This window comes from Heliangelus exortis, chromosome 9 (assembly GCF_036169615.1).
Source record: "Heliangelus exortis chromosome 9, bHelExo1.hap1, whole genome shotgun sequence".
NCBI classification, from domain to species: domain Eukaryota; kingdom Metazoa; phylum Chordata; class Aves; order Apodiformes; family Trochilidae; genus Heliangelus; species Heliangelus exortis.
The window spans coordinates 240,001-259,591 of NC_092430.1; the positions used below are offsets into that span (position 1 = coordinate 240,001).

Genomic DNA, 19,591 nt, shown 5'->3' on the forward strand with positions numbered 1-19,591 from the left:
CTGATTTTAGAGGGAAAGGAGACAAACTGCTTTATGTGAGACCAGCAAAGTGGTTTTGCTCTCAGAAACTGAATTATCTGGTAATAAATAAAGGATCTTGACTGCTTTGGGCTACTCAGAGCAGTTGTTTGCAAACTGGGTGATGCTGGAAGCAGATGAAGCTGCTGAGGCATTGCCACATCTTCAAGAGAAATATTGTGGGTTTGTTTTTTTTGTTGTTTTTTTTTTTCCCCACCTCCTCAGATCATCTCTAAACTGCCTAGGTGCCACAAAAATGTGTTTGAGTATCTGATGGCATTTCTACAGGAACTGCTGAGAAAATCAGGGAAAAACCACTTGGATGCGCATATCCTTGGTAAGGCCACAACTCCAACTGCCCTGCTCAGAGGGGATTTGCAGCATTTCTCACAAAACCCCTTTCTCCAAAGTCCCCTGGGCAGGCTGAGCGAGCCCTCAAGTGTCACCTTGCCTGGGGTTGGGGGATTTTACCTGTGACCCCTGCAGCTGCTGGCTCTGTCTCATTCTCTCTGGCTTTTTCTCTGAAATGCAGGCAGCATTTTTGGGGAGCTGTTGCTTCGCCCTCCTCCTGGACGTCCTGCACCTGACACAGCTGAGAAGAAGAAAGCTCAGCAGTTCATCTGTCAGTTTCTCCTGAGAGAAAACGATCTGCTCTGAATTTCAGATGCAGCTGATCTGATTTTTAGCTATCAAATCGCTGTAAAAAAAATATTTTTTTATACACTGGCTTTTTTGAAACGTTATCACAGGATTTTATACTTTCCTGGCAGTTTGAAAGCTGTCACTGTTTAAGCTGTAAAGTGTATAAAATTTCTAAGTAAGCTGCACACAGACAAGCAGAAATAGAAAAGCTGATACTTAGGAGTGAGGACAGACCATTCCCCATATCCTGCCCCCATGGCCTCTCCTCCTTTCCCACCTTTTCCACCGAGCAGAGACCCCCGAGCCGGCCTGGAGAAGGAGAGGAGGGAAGGCATCCCCCCACCACACGGCCCCAGCTGCTAGAGACAGGTGAGTGAGGGGCCTCCGGCTGCTTTGCTGTGATCCTGATCCCTGCCAGTCCCCTCTTTGGGTGCCCCTGCCCAGGGCTGGCTCTGCCCTCGGGAGCTGGCACGCGGCTGGGTGCCGGGTAGGGCCCTTCAGTTTCTCCTGCCAACACCTTCAGCTCACCCTCCTCCTCCCTTGTTTTTTTAGATTCCCAGTCTGCTTCCAGCAGACATCAGGATCCTCTACCAGCTGAGGAGGAGGATGGCCAGGAGAGCTTTGTGGATGCCCTGGAGGACATCGAAGAGGTACCCAGAGACTGCCACCTGCCTTGTGCCCGCTCCAGCTGAAGGAGAAGGTCCCAAACCCAACGTTTGCTTTGTGTGATGGGGACTAAAAAAGTGAGACTGCTCCAGTTGCATTTGGGTTATTTGGGGGGGACGTGTTTTTGAAAGGGGCTTTAGCACACAGAGCAAGCAGGTGTGATCCTTTGTCATCCTGGAAGCTGTGCAGAAGCAAGGGGGTTACGCTGGGGATCTTGCTGCTTAATGATTAAACCACGGGAGAGGGATTGGTGCTTGGCCAGGTGGCCCTGGCTGATGATGTTCCCTGGCATTGGTTCCTAGTTCTATTTTGCAGACGTGAAGTACATGCAGCTGCAGGTGGGGAGGTTCACAATCTGCAATGGAGAAGTGGCCTGCCAGTTTGAATTTATCAACAAACCAGATGAGAAAGCCTACTCCAAGAAGTGGCTGGCTGCTAATCCCAGCAAGGGCTTTCTGCACCCAGGTGAGCTCCTTGTTGTTCCTCTCATTAATCAGCTCATGTTGTCACCTTAATTCTGGCTTAATTTTGACCCTGTTATGCCTCAGAATGCAGGCTTATTGATTTCATACCTTTTGCCCCCAAGTATGGATTTTATCATCTCCCTGCAGGTGCTGAGAAGACAGTGATGTTGGAGGTGTTTGTTAATAAATCAACAGCTACACACTTAAACTCTGGAGAGGAAAAACTTGAAGATATCTTGGTCCTGCATCTTCAGAGGGGGAAGGATTATTTTATTTCTGTAACGGGGAACTACTTGCCAAGTTGCTTTGGGGCTCCTCTCCACACCCTGTGCCACATGAGGGAACCTATCCAGGACATGTCAGCAGAATCTATTCAGAAACTCTATTCAGAGTTAAGGGCAAGAATTCCCTTCCAAACCCACAAGAATGATCCAAAGTAGATGTTAAATCCTGTTGCTTGCTAAAGAACCTTTTTCACTCCCCTGCTCTCTCCTCTGAGGATGCTGGTACAGCTTGTGCATGTGTTGTTTCTTCTCTCTGGAGTGTTGGTGCCCAAGTGCCTGTTGTGCTAGTCTGGTGTAAAGGCTGCTGAGTGAAGCTGCAGTTTCTGACCAAGGAGGAATTCTCAGGTAAAAGCTCTGTGAAGCATTTTTGCCAGAACTTGGATAGCTACCTTTTCTTTTTCCCCCCTCACTCTCAGCCCCTGGTGCCACTGGAGATCAGTGATGATGCCATCGAAGCTGAAAAGCCCATGGACATTCCAAAGGAGCTGTGGATGATGGTGGATCATCTCTACAGGAATGCTTCCCAGCAGGTTGGCAGTCTTCGTGCTGGAGACACAGGATGGGACTTTTTTTGTCTTAGCTTTAGATTTGAGGATGCTCCTGGTCATGAGAATTTCTGTGGATGTTTGGGCAGTGGTAGAGGGGAGCCCCAGGGTGTTCTGTTCCCTGACGGTGCCTCTTGCTGGGAGTTTCCAGACAGCTGACAGTGACATTGCTCAGTAATTTATCCAATTAACTTTTCGTTTCCTGGAGAATGAGTTAAGTGTGTGCTTTGCAGGAGTACCTGTTCCAGCAGCCAGGCCTCAAGTCTGAATTTGAGCAAATCCGGGACTGTTTGGACAAAGGAATCCACGACAGCCTCTGTATCCTTGCAGCCTGATGTCTTTACAGCCTCTGCAAGGTGACTGATGAGGGCCATAAGGAGGCCGGGGAAGAACGCTTTCAGGCTCCCCTGACAGTGGGGCCACTGGCTGAGCCTGCACACGAACTGGGGTGCCTGCAGAGAAGACACAGGGGCAGCTCTCAGTGCACTGCTTCAGGGTGACCCCACAAGCCCCTGTGCGCCAGCACCCAACTCTGGCACCCGACTCTGGCTCTTGCCCTAGGTTTCCAGCTGCAGTGCAGGGCAGGGGGTGCAGGCAGTGGGGAAGCAGAGTGCTGCCCAGAATGCTGCAGGGCTCCTGTTTGTGCCTGGGGGGCCCCAGCAGCTGCGGGGTGGTAGGGCTGGGGGCAGCGGAGGCCTCATCCTGCCAAGGAGAGGCTGTGCTGGGCTGCAGAGCCCAGAAGGCCTCCCAGCAGAGCCCAGGGGAGTAAAGAGGGCAGCAGCCCTGCCCAAGTGCTGCCCGCGGGGCTGGGCTGGAGGGCAGCTGTCCTTGCCCCTTGCCGCATGCCCCTCTGCAGGCTCAGCTCCCACAGCAGCCTTACGTCATCAAAGAGGGTGGGGAGCTTCTCTGCCAGCAGCACAGCGATGGGGCTGGCCTCCACATTCAACATGGGACCAGCCATGATCTCTCTTAGGAGCAGCGGGCCCTGCTGCCTGACTTCTGCAAAGTTGTCCTGCATCTTCCAGATGCTTCTGAAGCTGTCCCTCTGCCCCAGGAAGCCACCAGCTGGGAGCCTCCAGTCCCCGGAGCAGGGACAGAGGGCTCTGCTGTCAGTCCCTCTGCCCTCCAGCCCTTCCTGCTGGGGCAGTGCTCAGCACCCCTGGGTGTCCACAGGCAGGGCTTCCCCCCGGACGGGCTGTGTCAGCCCCCAGGCCCTGAGCTGGCATGGGGAACCAGGAGCTGGACAGTGCCGGGCTCCTGCAGCTTCGCTCATCTCTCACGGCTGTCATTCTTTCAGCTGCTGGGCTGCCAGGACATTGCAAAGACTTCGAGTGACCTGGGCTGCCTGCGGTCATGTCTGAAGTGTGGCAGTCACAGTGTCCGTCTGCTGGCACTCAGGGCCTTGGTGGAGCTGTGGGCACATCCACAGATGGGGAGTGAGGCGGAGTCAGGCGGAGCTGCGTTGGCAGCCTGGGGCTGGGGCATGGGGGTAACGTGGTGCTTTGGTCCTGGCTGTTAACTCTTCTGCTAAATGCTACCTGCCAGGAAGTGGTTATTTTTCCCAACGCTGCTTCCTCTCTTTCTCTTTATAGTCCTAGTGACCAACTGTCAGCAAGTGCAGCTCAGGAGAAGGCAGAAGCAGATGATGCAGGTGATGCAGACGACATCATTGTCCTCAGCACTCCCCAGTGGGAAGAAGCTTCTGGCCCTACGTTGGATGCAGCTGCTGTGGACAGAGGAGGCAGGATTTTGAAGTCTGGAGGAGCTCAGGAGGAAAAGGACCCAGGCCTTTTCTTGAGGTGGTTTGTATTGTCAGCACTGACTGTGTTTCCTGTTGACTTCAGCACAGGCATCAGGTGGAGCAGCACAAGAAGTTTTGTGAATGTGCTGATTCGTTACTCGTTGGCGATGCTTCTTGTCAAGCTGTGAGGGCAGCTGTGACTCCATGTCCACTAGCAGGGTTGTTGTATTACCTTGTCCTCCAGACAAAACATTCAATTGCCTTGTGATCAAACACCTAGCTCCTTCTATGAGGTTTTAAAATCCCGTCTATGGTTTGGAGGCCACAGAGCCCTAAAGGAATCTTAGGAAACCAGTATATTTAGATAATGCAATGTTGTCTTCTGCTTTACCTGTGAGAGCCTACAGTGGGAGGTTTTATTCTTTCTGGGTTCTTCAGTTCTGTTTTATCAGAACTGTGTGGTAAGTGGTCAGCAGATAGTGTCCAGGGGACATTTCTTGGCATTATTACTGCAGTCTCTGTCTGGCACCATGAAGCACATGTCCTGCATCACGAGAGTCCCTTTGCTGTGCTGCAGGAACAGGCTGAGTGTGAGGTTAAGCTTTTGATCTGGATTCTGCTGTTTGCTTTTCTTTCCCTTTTCTGAATAGTGTGTAACTGGATAGAGCAGCAGATGGCATAGTCTCTAGCATCATGTTACACGTAAGACTCCATGAACTAGTAAAATCTCTGCCTGTGCCTGTGGTGTGTACTCATGTGTGCAATGAGTACCTTGGAGGTTCCTCTACTTCCTCTCTTGCTAGGCCGTTACCATTCTGTTAACTGGTTCCTAATCAAACGTATTCATGCTCGGATTTTTTTTCTCCACTTTAGAGGTGTTTCTTAAACTGCTAGGTGTAAGAGTCCAAAGAAGATAGCACTACTGGGAATGCATTCATTCCTGCTGTCCTGTGTTGACTTGGCTGCCCCAAGTCTCACTCTGTTGTCACCTGTAGAGTTGTCCGTGTTAAATGTTAAGGAGATTTTTCTATTTTTTCTTCTGTTTTCTTCTATAGTAAACATGAAAGTTAAATCCTGAAAAGACGACACTTTGTCCTTTCAGAACCAAAAAGCCATATCCTTAATATTAAGCTATGGATCCCCTGCTAAGCCTTTGTCCCTGGCCAAGTCCTTCCTCCGTCCTGCCCATCCCTTCCCTGGCTCCTTTTTCAGGCATTGCCAGGTGACTCCTCTCCAGGGCATTCTTCTGGACTGGAAACTTGCCAATTGCAATTAAAAAAATAACTCCTTTTGTTCACAGGGATTTTTTTATTCCTTGTGCTTTCAGGTGATAGCCATGGTTCTAGAATCAAAAGTTACAAAAGAAGAGCCTCAAACATAAAAGTGAGGAGTAGCAGAGTGTAGTACAAACACTGATTGTCCCCTTTCTTCCCTGGTGTGTAGATCCCCTGCCAGAAGAGGAGAAAGATGATTTTCTCTGGACTTGTCTCTCCCCAGGATTCTGAGGTACTTTCTGAGAAGGACCTCGTAAAAGAAAGCTCAGCAAAGTTTCCATTTTGTCTTCCACAAGAAAGGTTATTCAAGCTGTCAGTGGGTGGCAAAGCAGATGCTTCTTTCTGCTCCTTTCAGATGTTTGTTTCATCTCTTTGAGGGAAAATTACCTCAACAATGCAGAAAAGAGGAGAAGATTGTCATTCCTGTAGAGCTCAAAAGTGACATTGCTGGCTCTGAGAAAAATGACATATTAAATGAAAGGCCTGAGGTGCCCAACAAAACTTCCAGAGACTACACTGGTGAGAGAAACGATCTAGATCCAAATACTTCCTCTATGAATACTAATCCCTAGAAAATGAACTAAGAAAGTGACTGACTTCTGAGGTTGCAAATATTAAGCTGGCCTGTGAATCCCTGCTGGCCAATGGCAGAGTAGCAAAGCAGCTGAGTGTCTCCCTTCTTCCCTGCTGTGTAGGTTCCCTTCCAGCTGTGGCAGCAGAGGAAAAGAAAGCTGTCAGTTTTCTGGGGACTTCTTCCTTGGATTCTGAGGTACTTTGTGTGAAAGAAAGGGAGGTTTCCGTGGTGGGGCTGGCGAGGATAGGAGGAAGATCCAGGAGCTCCTGGGATCCCGCTGTAACTGAAAGGAAGCTGGGCTGAAGTGGGGAAGTGCTTCTTAGGGGCTGTGCAGAAGCAGGGGTGAGATTCAGGACCTCAGGCATTTCTTTCTGCTGCTTCAGATTTCCTTGGAAAGCAGTCAGTGGATGATAATGCAGATGCTTGTTTCTTCTGTTGTGTGTAAAAGCTCCTGAGCAATTCTTTGTCTTTTATCTTTCAGGGTAACAAAGGTGGTGTTGCCATAAGGTTTAAATTCCATAACACTACTCTGTGCATATTGAATTCTCACCTGGCAGCTCACATAGAGGAATACAAGAGGAGGAACCAGGACTTCCAGGACATCTGCTCTCGGATGCAGTTCCGCCAGTCAGATCCCAACTTGGCCTCTCTCACCATTGCCAAACATGAGTATGCTCCCCCTCTGGCTGTGCCCATCGCTCCGTGGGGCAGGGAGAACTTGAGGAACACAGGAGAGTGCCAGGTTCTCCTGGCTGGGATGTGGGAAGGGGTCAGAAATGCTTTACTGGAACCCTGGGGCTGAGGGTGGTCACTGTCCAGGTCTGACAAGTCACTTGCCACCCTGTGCTCTCCCAGCTTTGTTTTATTTTCAAGTGAGGATGTGGCAGCAATGTGCACTGATTTCCCCAGGGGGATTTCATCTCTGGGATATCAGAAGCACCAGTTATCAAGAGGCAGTGACAAGGATGCAGAACGGGAATTAAAAGCGGCAAAAAATAGAAAATAAAGCTTCACTTTCAGGTTTTCACTGCTGCTTGTTGTCTCTGATGGCCAAGCAGACACAGCACCCAGCTGACAGTGTTGGGAGGAGCTGCTGGGTCCTGCCTGTGGCCAGACCGTGCACACTTGTGCTCTGTGTTCTCCTGCAGTGTGATTTTATGGCTGGGTGACCTCAACTATCGTCTGGAGGATCTGGATGTGGCAAAAGTGAAGCAGCTGGTGGAAGAGAAAGCTTTTCCAGAGCTCTGGCAGTATGACCAGGTACTGCTGTCCCCTGCCTGCAAGTGGGGCTGCTCAGAAACTGCACACCCACTGCTCAGCCTTCTCCGTGCTGAGCTTGTCCCTTTTAGATGGGAATTGTGCTTGAGTTTATTTAAAATTAAATGTTTTGTCCTTTTTTATTTTGTTTTGTTTTGTTTTTCTTTCCTAACTAAAGAGGCAAATGAATGCAAATGCAGTCTTTGAAGGCTTTACAGAGGGAGAGCTTTCTTTCCAGCCAACATACAAATATGATGCTGGCTGTGATGACTGGGACACAAGGTGATGTGCAGTCTGATGTTCTCACTGAAGGAAGTAAAAAAAAAAAAAAAAAATCTAAAGAATGGCGGATCTAATGACTATAAACAGGAACAGTTCTTAGGTTATTGCTCTTCCTCTCCTTTAGATCCAGTTTACATCTATTCATCTTGCTTTTCTTCCACTGATGTTTACCAGAACTTTTTCCCAGGAAAAATCCATTGGCTTTCCCCAGGGCTGTACAAAAACAAGGAATTATTTTTGTTAGTTTCTTCTTTGTTGTTGTTGGTGGTTTGGCTTTTTTTCCCTTGGCAAAATTTTGAGCATCTTTTACTTGCTGATACCTTCTCTACCTCCTCAGACCAGCTATATAGAGCCTCTGTACCTCAGATCAGAGCAGCTGGGGTCTGAACTGGAGCATTTGTGCTGTCTGTAGCCGAGTGCATCCTTGTGTAAGTCTGGGTATTGCACTGATTGGATCCAAAGAACAAAAGAAATCATTTTCAGCTTTGAAGAAGCAGAAAGCAAAGCATGATACAGAGCTAGTTAAGAGCAGACAATTTTGCAACTGCTCAAAGCAGCTCTGGCAAACACAACTTTGGAGGAGACCTGGCTGCAGGCCATGGCAGGAAAACAGAGTCTCTGGGAGAGCAGTGTCTTGCCTTGCTTTGTTCCTCCACCTGAGCTGGGCCTCCTCTGCCCATCCCCAAACGCCCCCTCCAGGACCCCCAAAATGCCCTCTGAACCCCTCAGACTGCACCCATAAACTTGTGCACCTGCAGGTTCTTTAGATGAGCCAAAGCTCTTCTTCTCCCCCAGTGGGGGCTCCTTGGCTGTCCCAGGCCCTGCTTTCCCCTGCTGTGGCCTCTGCAATGAGGCAATGAGCACTTCCCAGAGGAGACTGAGGCAAGGAAGTCCTGGAAAACCTCAGCATTCTCAATATCCTCTGGAGCTAGGTCTGACATTTCCTTCAGGAGAGGGCCTACATTTTCCTGGCTTCTCCTTTCATTCCCACCTATGTGCCTCTCAAAGCTTTTCTTATTGCTCTTTCCAACCCCGGCAAGATTCAATCCTACCTGGGATGGATGTGGCTCTCCTGCCCTGCTCCCCAGCTGCTCCGACCACCTCTCTACTCCTCCCAGGGTACCTGCCCTTGCTTCCCCCCCGCCTCTGCATGCTTCCTCCTTCACTTGGAGGCCTTTTAGGAGCTGCTGGCTCATCCCCGCCGCCCTCCTGGAATTTTTCCCCGGCTGCGGGATGGGGAGAGTGGGGAAAGAGCACCTGCCAGCATGGGCCGGGAACCAAGATGTCCGCCGGGCAGCCCCCTGCTTGCCCCGGGACTACAGCTCCCAGCATGCCCCGGGACTACAGCTCCCAGCACGCCCCGGGGCGCTCCTCCTCTCCTGCTGCCTGAGCCCGCCCGACCCCGGGGCTGCCCCGGCCCCGGCCCAGCTGGGAGGGGGAGCAGGAGGAAGGGGATCTGGGCAGGGAGGGAAGGCAGGACAAAGAGTGGTGAGGAGCGGGAAAGAGGTGGAGGGGAAGGGGGCAAAGAGGGAGGAGGAGGGAGGCAGGGAGGGAGAGAGAGGAGAAGGGCGGGAAGGAGGAGAGAGGGGGGATGGAGAGAGAGCGGGCCAGGGGCCTGAGAGAGACAGAAAAGGCCCCAGGAGAGGGGAGTGACAGAGGGGTGGGAGAGGGAGCAGGAGAGAGGGGAAAGGGCGAGGGGAGGGAGAGGCAGGAAAGGGGAGAGGCTGCAGGAGAGAGAGGGACAATAAGGCCAGGAGAGGAGAGGGAGAGAAAGATGTGGAGAAAGAGAGAGAGAGAAACAGCAGTGGCTCTGAGACCCGTCAGGGAGGAATTGGGAAGTGTTGAGAGGGAGACAGCCAGTGAAAGCCCAAAGTTGTGATGGGCAAAGGACAGGGAGGGAGGGATGAAGAGCTGGGGGCAGGGAGCTGGGCAGAGCCCCAGAAGAGCAAGCAGTGATGAGCAGCTGGGCCAGGCCCTACCAACCTGGGCTTTCTTTTCAAGGAAGCAAGCTTGTTTTCATTTTTAAGGTTTGATTAGGGACCCTTGGTTTGTGTTCCTGGTTTCTTCAGGTTGATGTTGTTGTTGTTGTGCTGGATTGTGTTGTGTTTTCTGTCTTGAAACCATCATTTCTGGTCTGACACCTCTGGAGCAGGTAGGGCAGTGTGACTGATGGTGTGGTCTTGCATATTTCTAGGGAGTCAGTGGAAATGGTGGTTGGAGCCTTCTGCATCCCTTACCCTTTGATTTCTTGAGTGTAAATCTTGCAGTGGATTTGCTGAGGTGCAAAAAGGAAATGGGAGAGCAGATCTTCCTCTCTCACACACACACAGCTTCCCCTATCTGAAGATGAACAGAGAAAATCTCTGGGGCTGTGTTCTTTTATTAAACGTGTGTCAGTCACGCATGGTTTACTCTGTGCATCAGAGAACTGGTTTATACTCTGCTTTCCCTACTTAGGGTTGGGTACAGGTGCTTTATTTGGAGTTCTGATCACCTTTTTTTGGTTCTTCTAGAAGCCAATCAGAGCCAGTGAGTGGAACATCTGGAAGGCAAAGGGAGCCAGGGAGTGGAACATCAAAAGCTGTATGTAAAATCACAATCTCACACTTTCTACTGCAGCCTGCATTTACATCCAAACAGTGTACCCTTGTATTAATTTCCCAAACAATAACTTAATCCATTTTCCAATAAAACACAGTCTTTGTTGTAAATAGAATGTATTTGAGTCAGCATAGCAAAACTGTGTACTGCCATCATTTGCACAGTTGGGTTTTTTTCCCTAATTTTATAAAAGGTTACCAAAACCCCCTGAGAATCTGTTATTGTTAAACTTGGTACTGTTTCTTACTTTTGACTCAAACCAACATATCCCAAGCATTTTGAGGACATCTGTGTGCAGCGAAACAATTCCTTTTTGTGCCTGTAAATACCTGGGCATTTCTTCCTGAGACTGTATAATTGAGGTGAAATTGTTTGGGCCCCTCTGAGTACACAAATGTCTTGAATAGATTGCCATCAGTTAAAGTCTTGTTGCTGCCCAAGTTGGTATTCTGCAGTTCTGCATTTGATCTTTGGACTTTATCTGATGAAGCAGTTCAGTTGAATAGTTTGTCTGCACAGGAAAATACCAACAGCCCAGTGTACCCATTCAGCACAAGATTGGAGCCCAGTGCCTTTGTGGGTAAAAGCTCTGTCATTTTTCTTCCCTTCTGCCTGCAGGACATGTTTGGATCTGGGTGACTTCAGGTTTGGATGCTGCTGCCGTTTCCCAGAGGTTCAGCCTTTCTTCAGGATACCCCCACTTGGAACTGAGACTGGGAAAAGGGGCAGCATTTTTCTACAGCTTTGCAAACACTGTCCTGCTGCTGCTAAAATACAAATAAGGAACACAAGGAAATACCTGACTGGTAATGCTCTCGATGTTGATTTGCCTCCTGGGGTGGAATATGATGTGTAACTCTGCATTTCAAAAGAGTCCTTCCAGTATAAACATCACTAAGTGGTGGGTTGTTTTATTTTTGTCCTCCTGATTTTAGGTATAACTGCTTTTTCTTCACTAGACTGGGGTGAGGCATTACAGTAAGCCAGAGTTGTGGGGTCTGAGCACTTGAGAAGCTGTGAGGAGATCTGAATGTAGAAATTCATCAAGTGTGTCTGTGTGTCCTGTGAAGAATACAGCCTGTGCTGGTCATGGAGTGGTGTGTCATATTTCAGCTTGAAAGCTTCTTGTCTGTAGCTCTGAAACGACTCAGTCTGAATCTGACATCAGCAATGCTGTCACTGATCAGTTTGAATTCCTTTCTGCCCGTGAATGTCTCTCTCTGTGAGTGTGAGTCAGTGTAGCTGGCCCAGGGACCCTGGTAGTTCCCAGAGTGCCTTTATCCAAACCACATTCGTAGCAGTTGCTCTAATTCAGATGGGGTTTTATTTCTTGAAAACAGGTATGTTAAAACCCTTTGATTATTTTTTTGTGACCAGATCAGTGACTCCTCTGCACTTCTTTCTCTGGCCCAGCTTATTGAGATATATGGAATTTCTTGTCAAATCCTTTAAAATAAAACCCCGAGAGTCTTTGCTTTGTTATTTTAAATCTTATGCTGTGATCTGTAGCTGGATAACCATTGAGATGTGAACGAAACTTTGATCTTTAAGAATATGAAGTCATTGGTTTAAGTTTACAAGATGTTTGCGTTTGGATCCTATCCTACAGAGGGTTGTTGGGAAGCTTGGGAAGACAGGAGGGGAGTAGCTGATCAGCCTCAGTGTAATCCTGCAGTATTCCTCAGCCTCAAGACACAAGGAAGCCCTTCAGGAGCTGTTCACCATCTCTGAGACATTTTGTTAATTTTGTGTTGCAAAGAGCCCTCCTCCTTCTCCTTCTCCTTCTCCTTCTCCTTCTCCTTCTCCTTCTCCTTCTCCTTCTCCTTCTCCTTCTCCTTCTCCTTCTCCTTCTCCTTCTCCTTCTCCTTCTCCTTCTCCTTCTCCTTCTCCTTCTCCTTCTCCTTCTCCTTCTCCTTCTCCTTCTCCTTCTCCTTCTCCTTCTCCTTCTCCTTCTCCTTCTCCTTCTCCTTCTCCTTCTCCTTCTCCTTCTCCTTCTCCTTCTCCTTCTCCTTCTCCTCCTTCTCCTTCTCCTTCTCCTTCTCCTTCTCCTTCTCCTTCTCCTTCTCCTTCTCCTTCTCCTCCTCCTCTGATGATGATCCCATACCTGATGAGTTCTTGTGTGCTCTTTGCAAAGCCCTACTGACTGATGCAGCTTTTATTCCCTGCTGTGGGCACAGTTATTGTGAGGAATGTAAGTGTTCCTTGCGTGTTTCTTAGTTCAAAACAATCACATCTGATCTTCTGAGAGCAGAAACAGGAGATAACAAGGTTGCTTTGTTTCCAGTTCTCTTTCATCCTGAAGTCTACCCTGAAGGATGCTTCTTATAGAATGAGGAAAACAGGCAGAAAGCTCTTTTCCCTTTCTATGTGTCTGGTGAAATCCCCTTTGCACACCAAAGGAGGAGTATGAGCAGAGTGTGTAATTGTGCAGGTGATGACAGTCTTAGATATCAAACTGTTTTGTCCACAGCCCTGTCTCTCATATAAGATTACTCTGGTGACTTACTGCTGACTAGAAAAAACCAAAATCAAAACCACCACTATTTTAATATATAAATAGTTAAATATTTAATCCTTCAGAACTCAGGACGTTTTCCTGGTTGCTGTTTTATTCCCTAACCTTGACGTTGGTGACTTCAACTCTACTGGGCAGTGAGGAAAAGACTAGATGAAACATCAAGGCACAGCCTAATCCCACCTTCAAATGTTACAGCAGAGAAATACCAAAACTGTGTGGTTATTTGCTACATACTGGAAACTTTTTTTCCACTATTGAACATTTATAGCTTCGTGCCCTCCACTCAAGATCCTATTCAGCCTTTAACCATATACGTGTTTTTTACAATTGATTAGAACTTTGAAATTTCCCTCCTGCTTTCTTTAAAAACCATTCTGATGATTCTAATTCTACACAGGTATTAGAACAGCAGTACTGGAGTCTGAGGAACATACCTGCCCAACGTGTCAGCAGAGGTTTCTCCTGAGGCTCCAGTTGCCAACAAGTGCTCACCCCAGGTGACGTGATGACTTTTACATAAACTGCTTGTGAGAAAAATCTATCTGTGAAAAGCTGAAAGGGAAGGGTTTACATCTCCTTACACAAGGCTACACTGAATAAGGCCAAAGCAAATGATTGGGAAAGTCATTGCTGTTGTCATTTTATGACAATTTTGAATTTTTTCAGTTTAGTCATCTGAAATGGCCAAGCTGCTTTCTCTCAGCTGGAGACAACGGTGTCTTAGTTTTATCTATTTATCTATTTCTCGCTCTATGGACTCCAGCTGGGCAGTGATGTAGAGGGTGTCACTGCATCTCCCCGAGGCTGTCCTGCCATGGCTGATACGACACCCTCTGGATCCTTGCAGCCTGATGTCCCCTGAGGGTCACTTAGTGCCAAGAGCTGAAAAGATGCAATCAGTGGGTTCCCCCAGGGGGTTTTAATTCCCCCCTCTCACCTTGGGGTGACTGACAGCTGCATTTCCTTGTGCTCAGTGTGAAAACCTCTGCCAGGTCCTTGTGCTGTTGGTGTCTGAGCTCCCAGCTGTGAACTCTTTTAACCCAGAGCCAAGGTGAATGTTTCAGCAGAAATTCCACCAAAGCAGATCAGGCTCTTCTTGCCCCCCCTTTCCTTAACCACTTGGGGATCAGTTGGCAGCAATCACTCAGTTGCTGAAGCTTTGCTGCTCTTCCTGGAGAGCCTGCCAGAGCCTGTCATCTGCTCCAGGTTCTACAGAAGATGTCTGGAGAGTGCCTGCAGCTACAGACTGAGCAGCCAGGTAAAACTCCTCTGATTTTAGAGGGAAAGGAGACAAACTGCTTTATGTGAGACCAGCAAAGTGGTTTTGCTCTCAGAAACTGAATTATCTGGTAATAAATAAAGGATCTTGACTGCTTTGGGCTACTCAGAGCAGTTGTTTGCAAACTGGGTGATGCTGGAAGCAGATGAAGCTGCTGAGGCATTGCCACATCTTAAAGAGAAATATTGTGGGTTTGTTTTTTTTGTTGTTTTTTTTTTTTCCCCACCTCCTCAGATCATCTCTAAACTGCCTAGGTGCCACAAAAATGTGTTTGAGTATCTGATGGCATTTCTACAGGAACTGCTGAGAAAATCAGGGAAAAACCACTTGGATACGCATATCCTTGGTAAGGCCACAACTCCAACTGCCCTGCTCAGAGGGGATTTGCAGCATTTCTCACAAAACCCCTTTCTCCAAAGTCCCCTGGGCAGGCTGAGCGAGCCCTCAAGTGTCACCTTGCCTGGGGTTGGGGGATTTTACCTGTGACCCCTGCAGCTGCTGGCTCTGTCTCACTCTCTCTGGCTTTTTCTCTGAAATGCAGGCAGCATTTTTGGGGAGTTGTTGCTTCGCCCTCCTCCTGGACGTCCTGCACCTGACACAGCTGAGAAGAAGAAAGCTCAGCAGTTCATCTGTCAGTTTCTCCTGAGAGAAAACGATCTGCTCTGGATTTCAGATGCAGCTGATCTGATTTTTAGCTATCAAATCGCTGTAAAAAAATTATTTTTTTTATACACTGGCTTTTTCGAAACGTTATCACAGGATTTTATACTTTCCTGGCAGTTTGAAAGCTGTCACTGTTTAAGCTGTAAAGTGTATAAAATTTCTAAGTAAGCTGCACACAGACAAGCAGAAATAGAAAAGCTGATATTTAGGAGTGAGGACAGACCATTCCCCATATCCTGCCCCCATGGCCTCTCCTCCTTTCCCACCTTTTCCACCGAGCAGAGACCCCCGAGCCGGCCTGGAGAAGGAGAGGAGGGAAGGCATCCCCCCACCACACAGCCCCAGCTGCTAGAGACAGGTGAGTGAGGGGCCTCCGGCTGCTTTGCTGTGATCCTGATCCCTGCCAGTCCCCTCTTTGGGTGCCCCTGCCCAGGGCTGGCTCTGCCCTCGGGAGCTGGCACGCGGCTGGGTGCCGGGTAGGGCCCTTCAGTTTCTCCTGCCAACACCTTCAGCTCACCCTCCTCCTCCCTTGTTTTTTTAGATTCCCAGTCTGCTTCCAGCAGACATCAGGATCCTCTACCAGCTGAGGAGGAGGATGGCCAGGAGAGCTTTGTGGATGCCCTGGAGGACATCGAAGAGGTACCCAGAGACTGCCACCTGCCTTGTGCCCGCTCCAGCTGAAGGAGAAGGTCCCAAACCCAACGTTTGCTTTGTGTGATGGGGACTAAAAAAGATAAGGAAGTGAGACTGCTCCAGTTGCATTTGGGTTATTTGGGGGGGACGTGTTTTTGAAAGGGGCTTTAGCACACAGAGCAAGCAGGTGTGATCCTTTGTCATCCTGGAAGCTGTGCAGAAGCAAGGGGGTTACGCTGGGGATCTTGCTGCTTAATGATTAAACCACGGGAGAGGGATTGGTGCTTGGCCAGGTGGCCCTGGCTGATGATGTTCCCTGGCATTGGTTCCTAGTTCTATTTTGCGGAGGTGAAGTACATGCAGCTGCAGGTGGGGAGGTTCACAATCTGCAATGGAGAAGTGGCCTGCCAGTTTGAATTTATCAACAAACCAGATGAGAAAGCCTACTCCAAGAAGTGGCTGGCTGCTAATCCCAGCAAGGGCTTTCTGCACCCAGGTGAGCTCCTTGTTGTTCCTCTCATTAATCAGCTCATGTTGTCACCTTAATTCTGGCTTAATTTTGACCCTGTTATGCCTCAGAATGCAGGCTTATTGATTTCATACCTTTTGCCCCCAAGTATGGATTTTATCATCTCCCTGCAGGTGCTGAGAAGACAGTGATGTTGGAGGTGTTTGTTAATAAATCAACAGCTACACACTTAAACTCTGGAGAGGAAAAACTTGAAGATATCTTGGTCCTGCATCTTCAGAGGGGGAAGGATTATTTTATTTCTGTAACGGGGAACTACTTGCCAAGTTGCTTTGGGGCTCCTCTCCACACCCTGTGCCACATGAGGGAACCTATCCAGGACATGTCAGCAGAATCTATTCAGAAACTCTATTCAGAGTTAAGGGCAAGAATTCCCTTCCAAACCCACAAGAATGATCCAAACTAGATGTTAAATCCTGTTGCTTGCTAAAGAACCTTTTGCACTGCCCTGCTCTCTCCTCTGAGGATGCTGGTACAGCTTGTGCATGTGTTGTTTCTTCTCTCTGGAGTGTTGGTGCCCAAGTGCCTGTTGTGCTAGTCTGGTGTAAAGGCTGCTGAGTGAAGCTGCAGTTTCTGACCAAGGAGGAATTCTCAGGTAAAAGCTCTGTGAAGCATTTTTGCCAGAACTTGGATAGCTACCTTTTCTTTTTCCCCCCTCACTCTCAGCCCCTGGTGCCACTGGAGATCAGTGATGATGCCATCGAAGCTGAAAAGCCCATGGACATTCCAAAGGAGCTGTGGATGATGGTGGATCATCTCTACAGGAATGCTTCCCAGCAGGTTGGCAGTCTTCGTGCTGGAGACACAGGATGGGACTTTTTTTGTCTTAGCTTTAGATTTGAGGATGCTCCTGGTCATGAGAATTTCTGTGGATGTTTGGGCAGTGGTAGAGGGGAGCCCCAGGGTGTTCTGTTCCCTGACGGTGCCTCTTGCTGGGAGTTTCCAGACAGCTGACAGTGACACTGCTCAGTAATTTATCCAACTAACTTTTCGTTTCCTGGAGAATGAGTTAAGTGTGTGCTTTGCAGGAGTACCTGTTCCAGCAGCCAGGCCTCAAGTCTGAATTTGAGCAAATCCGGGACTGTTTGGACAAAGGAATCCACGACAGCCTCTGTATCCTTGCAGCCTGATGTCTTTACAGCCTCTGCAAGGTGACTGATGAGGGCCATAAGGAGGCCGGGGAAGAACGCTTTCAGGCTCCCCTGACAGTGGGGCCACTGGCTGAGCCTGCACACGAACTGGGGTGCCTGCAGAGAAGACACAGGGGCAGCTCTCAGTGCACTGCTTCAGGGTGACCCCACAAGCCCCTCTGGGCCAGCACCCAACTCTGGCACCCAACTCTGGCTCTTGCCCTAGGTTTCCAGCTGCAGTGCAGGGCAGGGGGTGCAGGCAGTGGGGAAGCAGAGTGCTGCCCAGAATGCTGCAGGGCTCCTGTTTGTGCCTGGGGGGCCCCAGCAGCTGCGGGGTGGTAGGGCTGGGGGCAGCGGAGGCCTCATCCTGCCAAGGAGAGGCTGTGCTGGGCTGCAGAGCCCAGAAGGCCTCCCAGCAGAGCCCAGGGGAGTAAAGAGGGCAGCAGCCCTGCCCAAGTGCTGCCCGCGGGGCTGGGCTGGAGGGCAGCTGTCCTTGCCCCTTGCCGCATGCCCCTCTGCAGGCTCAGCTCCCACAGCAGCCTTACGTCATCAAAGAGGGTGGGGAGCTTCTCTGCCAGCAGCACAGCGATGGGGCTGGCCTCCACATTCAACATGGGACCAGCCATGATCTCTCTTAGGAGCAGCGGGCCCTGCTGCCTGACTTCTGCAAAGTTGTCCTGCATCTTCCAGATGCTTCTGAAGCTGTCCCTCTGCCCCAGGAAGCCACCAGCTGGGAGCCTCCAGTCCCCGGAGCAGGGACAGAGGGCTCTGCTGTCAGTCCCTCTGCCCTCCAGCCCTTCCTGCTGGGGCAGTGCTCAGCACCCCTGGGTGTCCACAGGCAGGGCTTCCCCCCGGACGGGCTGTGTCAGCCCCCAGGCCCTGAGCTGGCATGGGGAACCAGGAGCTGGACAGTGCCGGGCTCCTGCAGCTTCGCTCATCTCTCACGGCTGTCATTCTTTCAGCTGCTGGGCTGCCAGGACATTGCAAAGACTTCGAGTGACCTGGGCTGCCTGCGGTCATGTCTGAAGTGTGGCAGTCACAGTGTCCGTCTGCTGGCACTCAGGGCCTTGGTGGAGCTGTGGGCACATCCACAGATGGGGAGTGAGGCGGAGTCAGGCGGAGCTGCGTTGGCAGCCTGGGGCTGGGGCATGGGGGTAACGTGGTGCTTTGGTCCTGGCTGTTAACTCTTCTGCTAAATGCTACCTGCCAGGAAGTGGTTATTTTTCCCAACGCTGCTTCCTCTCTTTCTCTTTATAGTCCTAGTGACCAACTGTCAGCAAGTGCAGCTCAGGAGAAGGCAGAAGCAGATGATGCAGGTGATGCAGACGACATCATTGTCCTCAGCACTCCCCAGTGGGAAGAAGCTTCTGGCCCTACGTTGGATGCAGCTGCTGTGGACAGAGGAGGCAGGATTTTGAAGTCTGGAGGAGCTCAGGAGGAAAAGGACCCAGGCCTTTTCTTGAGGTGGTTTGTATTGTCAGCACTGACTGTGTTTCCTGTTGACTTCAGCACAGGCATCAGGTGGAGCAGCACAAGAAGTTTTGTGAATGTGCTGATTCGTTACTCGTTGGCGATGCTTCTTGTCAAGCTGTGAGGGCAGCTGTGACTCCATGTCCACTAGCAGGGTTGTTGTATTACCTTGTCCTCCAGACAAAACATTCAATTGCCTTGTGATCAAACACCTAGCTCCTTCTATGAGGTTTTAAAATCCCGTCTATGGTTTGGAGGCCACAGAGCCCTAAAGGAATCTTAGGAAACCAGTATATTTAGATAATGCAATGTTGTCTTCTGCTTTACCTGTGAGAGCCTACAGTGGGAGGTTTTATTCTTTCTGGGTTCTTCAGTTCTGTTTTATCAGAACTGTGTGGTAAGTGGTCAGCAGATAGTGTCCAGGGGACATTTCTTGGCATTATTACTGCAGTCTCTGTCTGGCACCATGAAGCACATGTCCTGCATCACGAGAGTCCCTTTGCTGTGCTGCAGGAACAGGCTGAGTGTGAGGTTAAGCTTTTGATCTGGATTCTGCTGTTTGCTTTTCTTTCCCTTTTCTGAATAGTGTGTAACTGGATAGAGCAGCAGATGGCATAGTCTCTAGCATCATGTTACACGTAAGACTCCATGAACTAGTAAAATCTCTGCCTGTGCCTGTGGTGTGTACTCATGTGTGCAATGAGTACCTTGGAGGTTCCTCTACTTCCTCTCTTGCTAGGCCGTTACCATTCTGTTAACTGGTTCCTAATCAAACGTATTCATGCTCGTATTTTTCTTCTCCACTTTAGAGGTGTTTCTTAAACTGCTAGGTGTAAGAGTCCAAAGAAGATAGCACTACTGGAAATGCATTCATTCCTGCTGTCCTGTGTTGACTTGGCTGCCCCAAGTCTCACTCTGTTGTCACCTGTAGAGTTGTCCGTGTTAAATGTTAAGGAGATTTTTCTATTTTTTCTTCTGTTTTCTTCTATAGTAAACATGAAAGTTAAATCCTGAAAAGACG

The 19,591-nt window shown here is 49.5% G+C and overlaps 1 protein-coding gene across 1 annotated transcript in view; it reads left to right on the forward strand.

Moving 5' to 3' along the window:
* The window catches only part of LOC139800051 (type II inositol 1,4,5-trisphosphate 5-phosphatase-like), a 27,508-nt gene extending 10,903 nt beyond the window's left edge, over positions 1-16,605 (forward strand). Inside the window, exons 3-15 of the mRNA XM_071752741.1 lie at positions 551-640; positions 1,213-1,310; positions 1,629-1,791; positions 1,938-2,204; positions 2,510-2,604; positions 2,853-2,937; positions 13,997-14,124; positions 14,380-14,491; positions 14,687-14,853; positions 15,242-15,284; positions 15,350-15,447; positions 15,775-15,937; positions 16,595-16,605. Coding sequence (XP_071608842.1) covers positions 551-640; positions 1,213-1,310; positions 1,629-1,791; positions 1,938-2,204; positions 2,510-2,604; positions 2,853-2,937; positions 13,997-14,124; positions 14,380-14,491; positions 14,687-14,853; positions 15,242-15,284; positions 15,350-15,447; positions 15,775-15,937; positions 16,595-16,605 — 1,520 coding nt within the window. The remainder of the gene's footprint in view (positions 1-550; positions 641-1,212; positions 1,311-1,628; positions 1,792-1,937; positions 2,205-2,509; positions 2,605-2,852; positions 2,938-13,996; positions 14,125-14,379; positions 14,492-14,686; positions 14,854-15,241; positions 15,285-15,349; positions 15,448-15,774; positions 15,938-16,594) is intronic.
* The last annotated feature ends 2,986 nt before the right edge of the window (positions 16,606-19,591 follow it).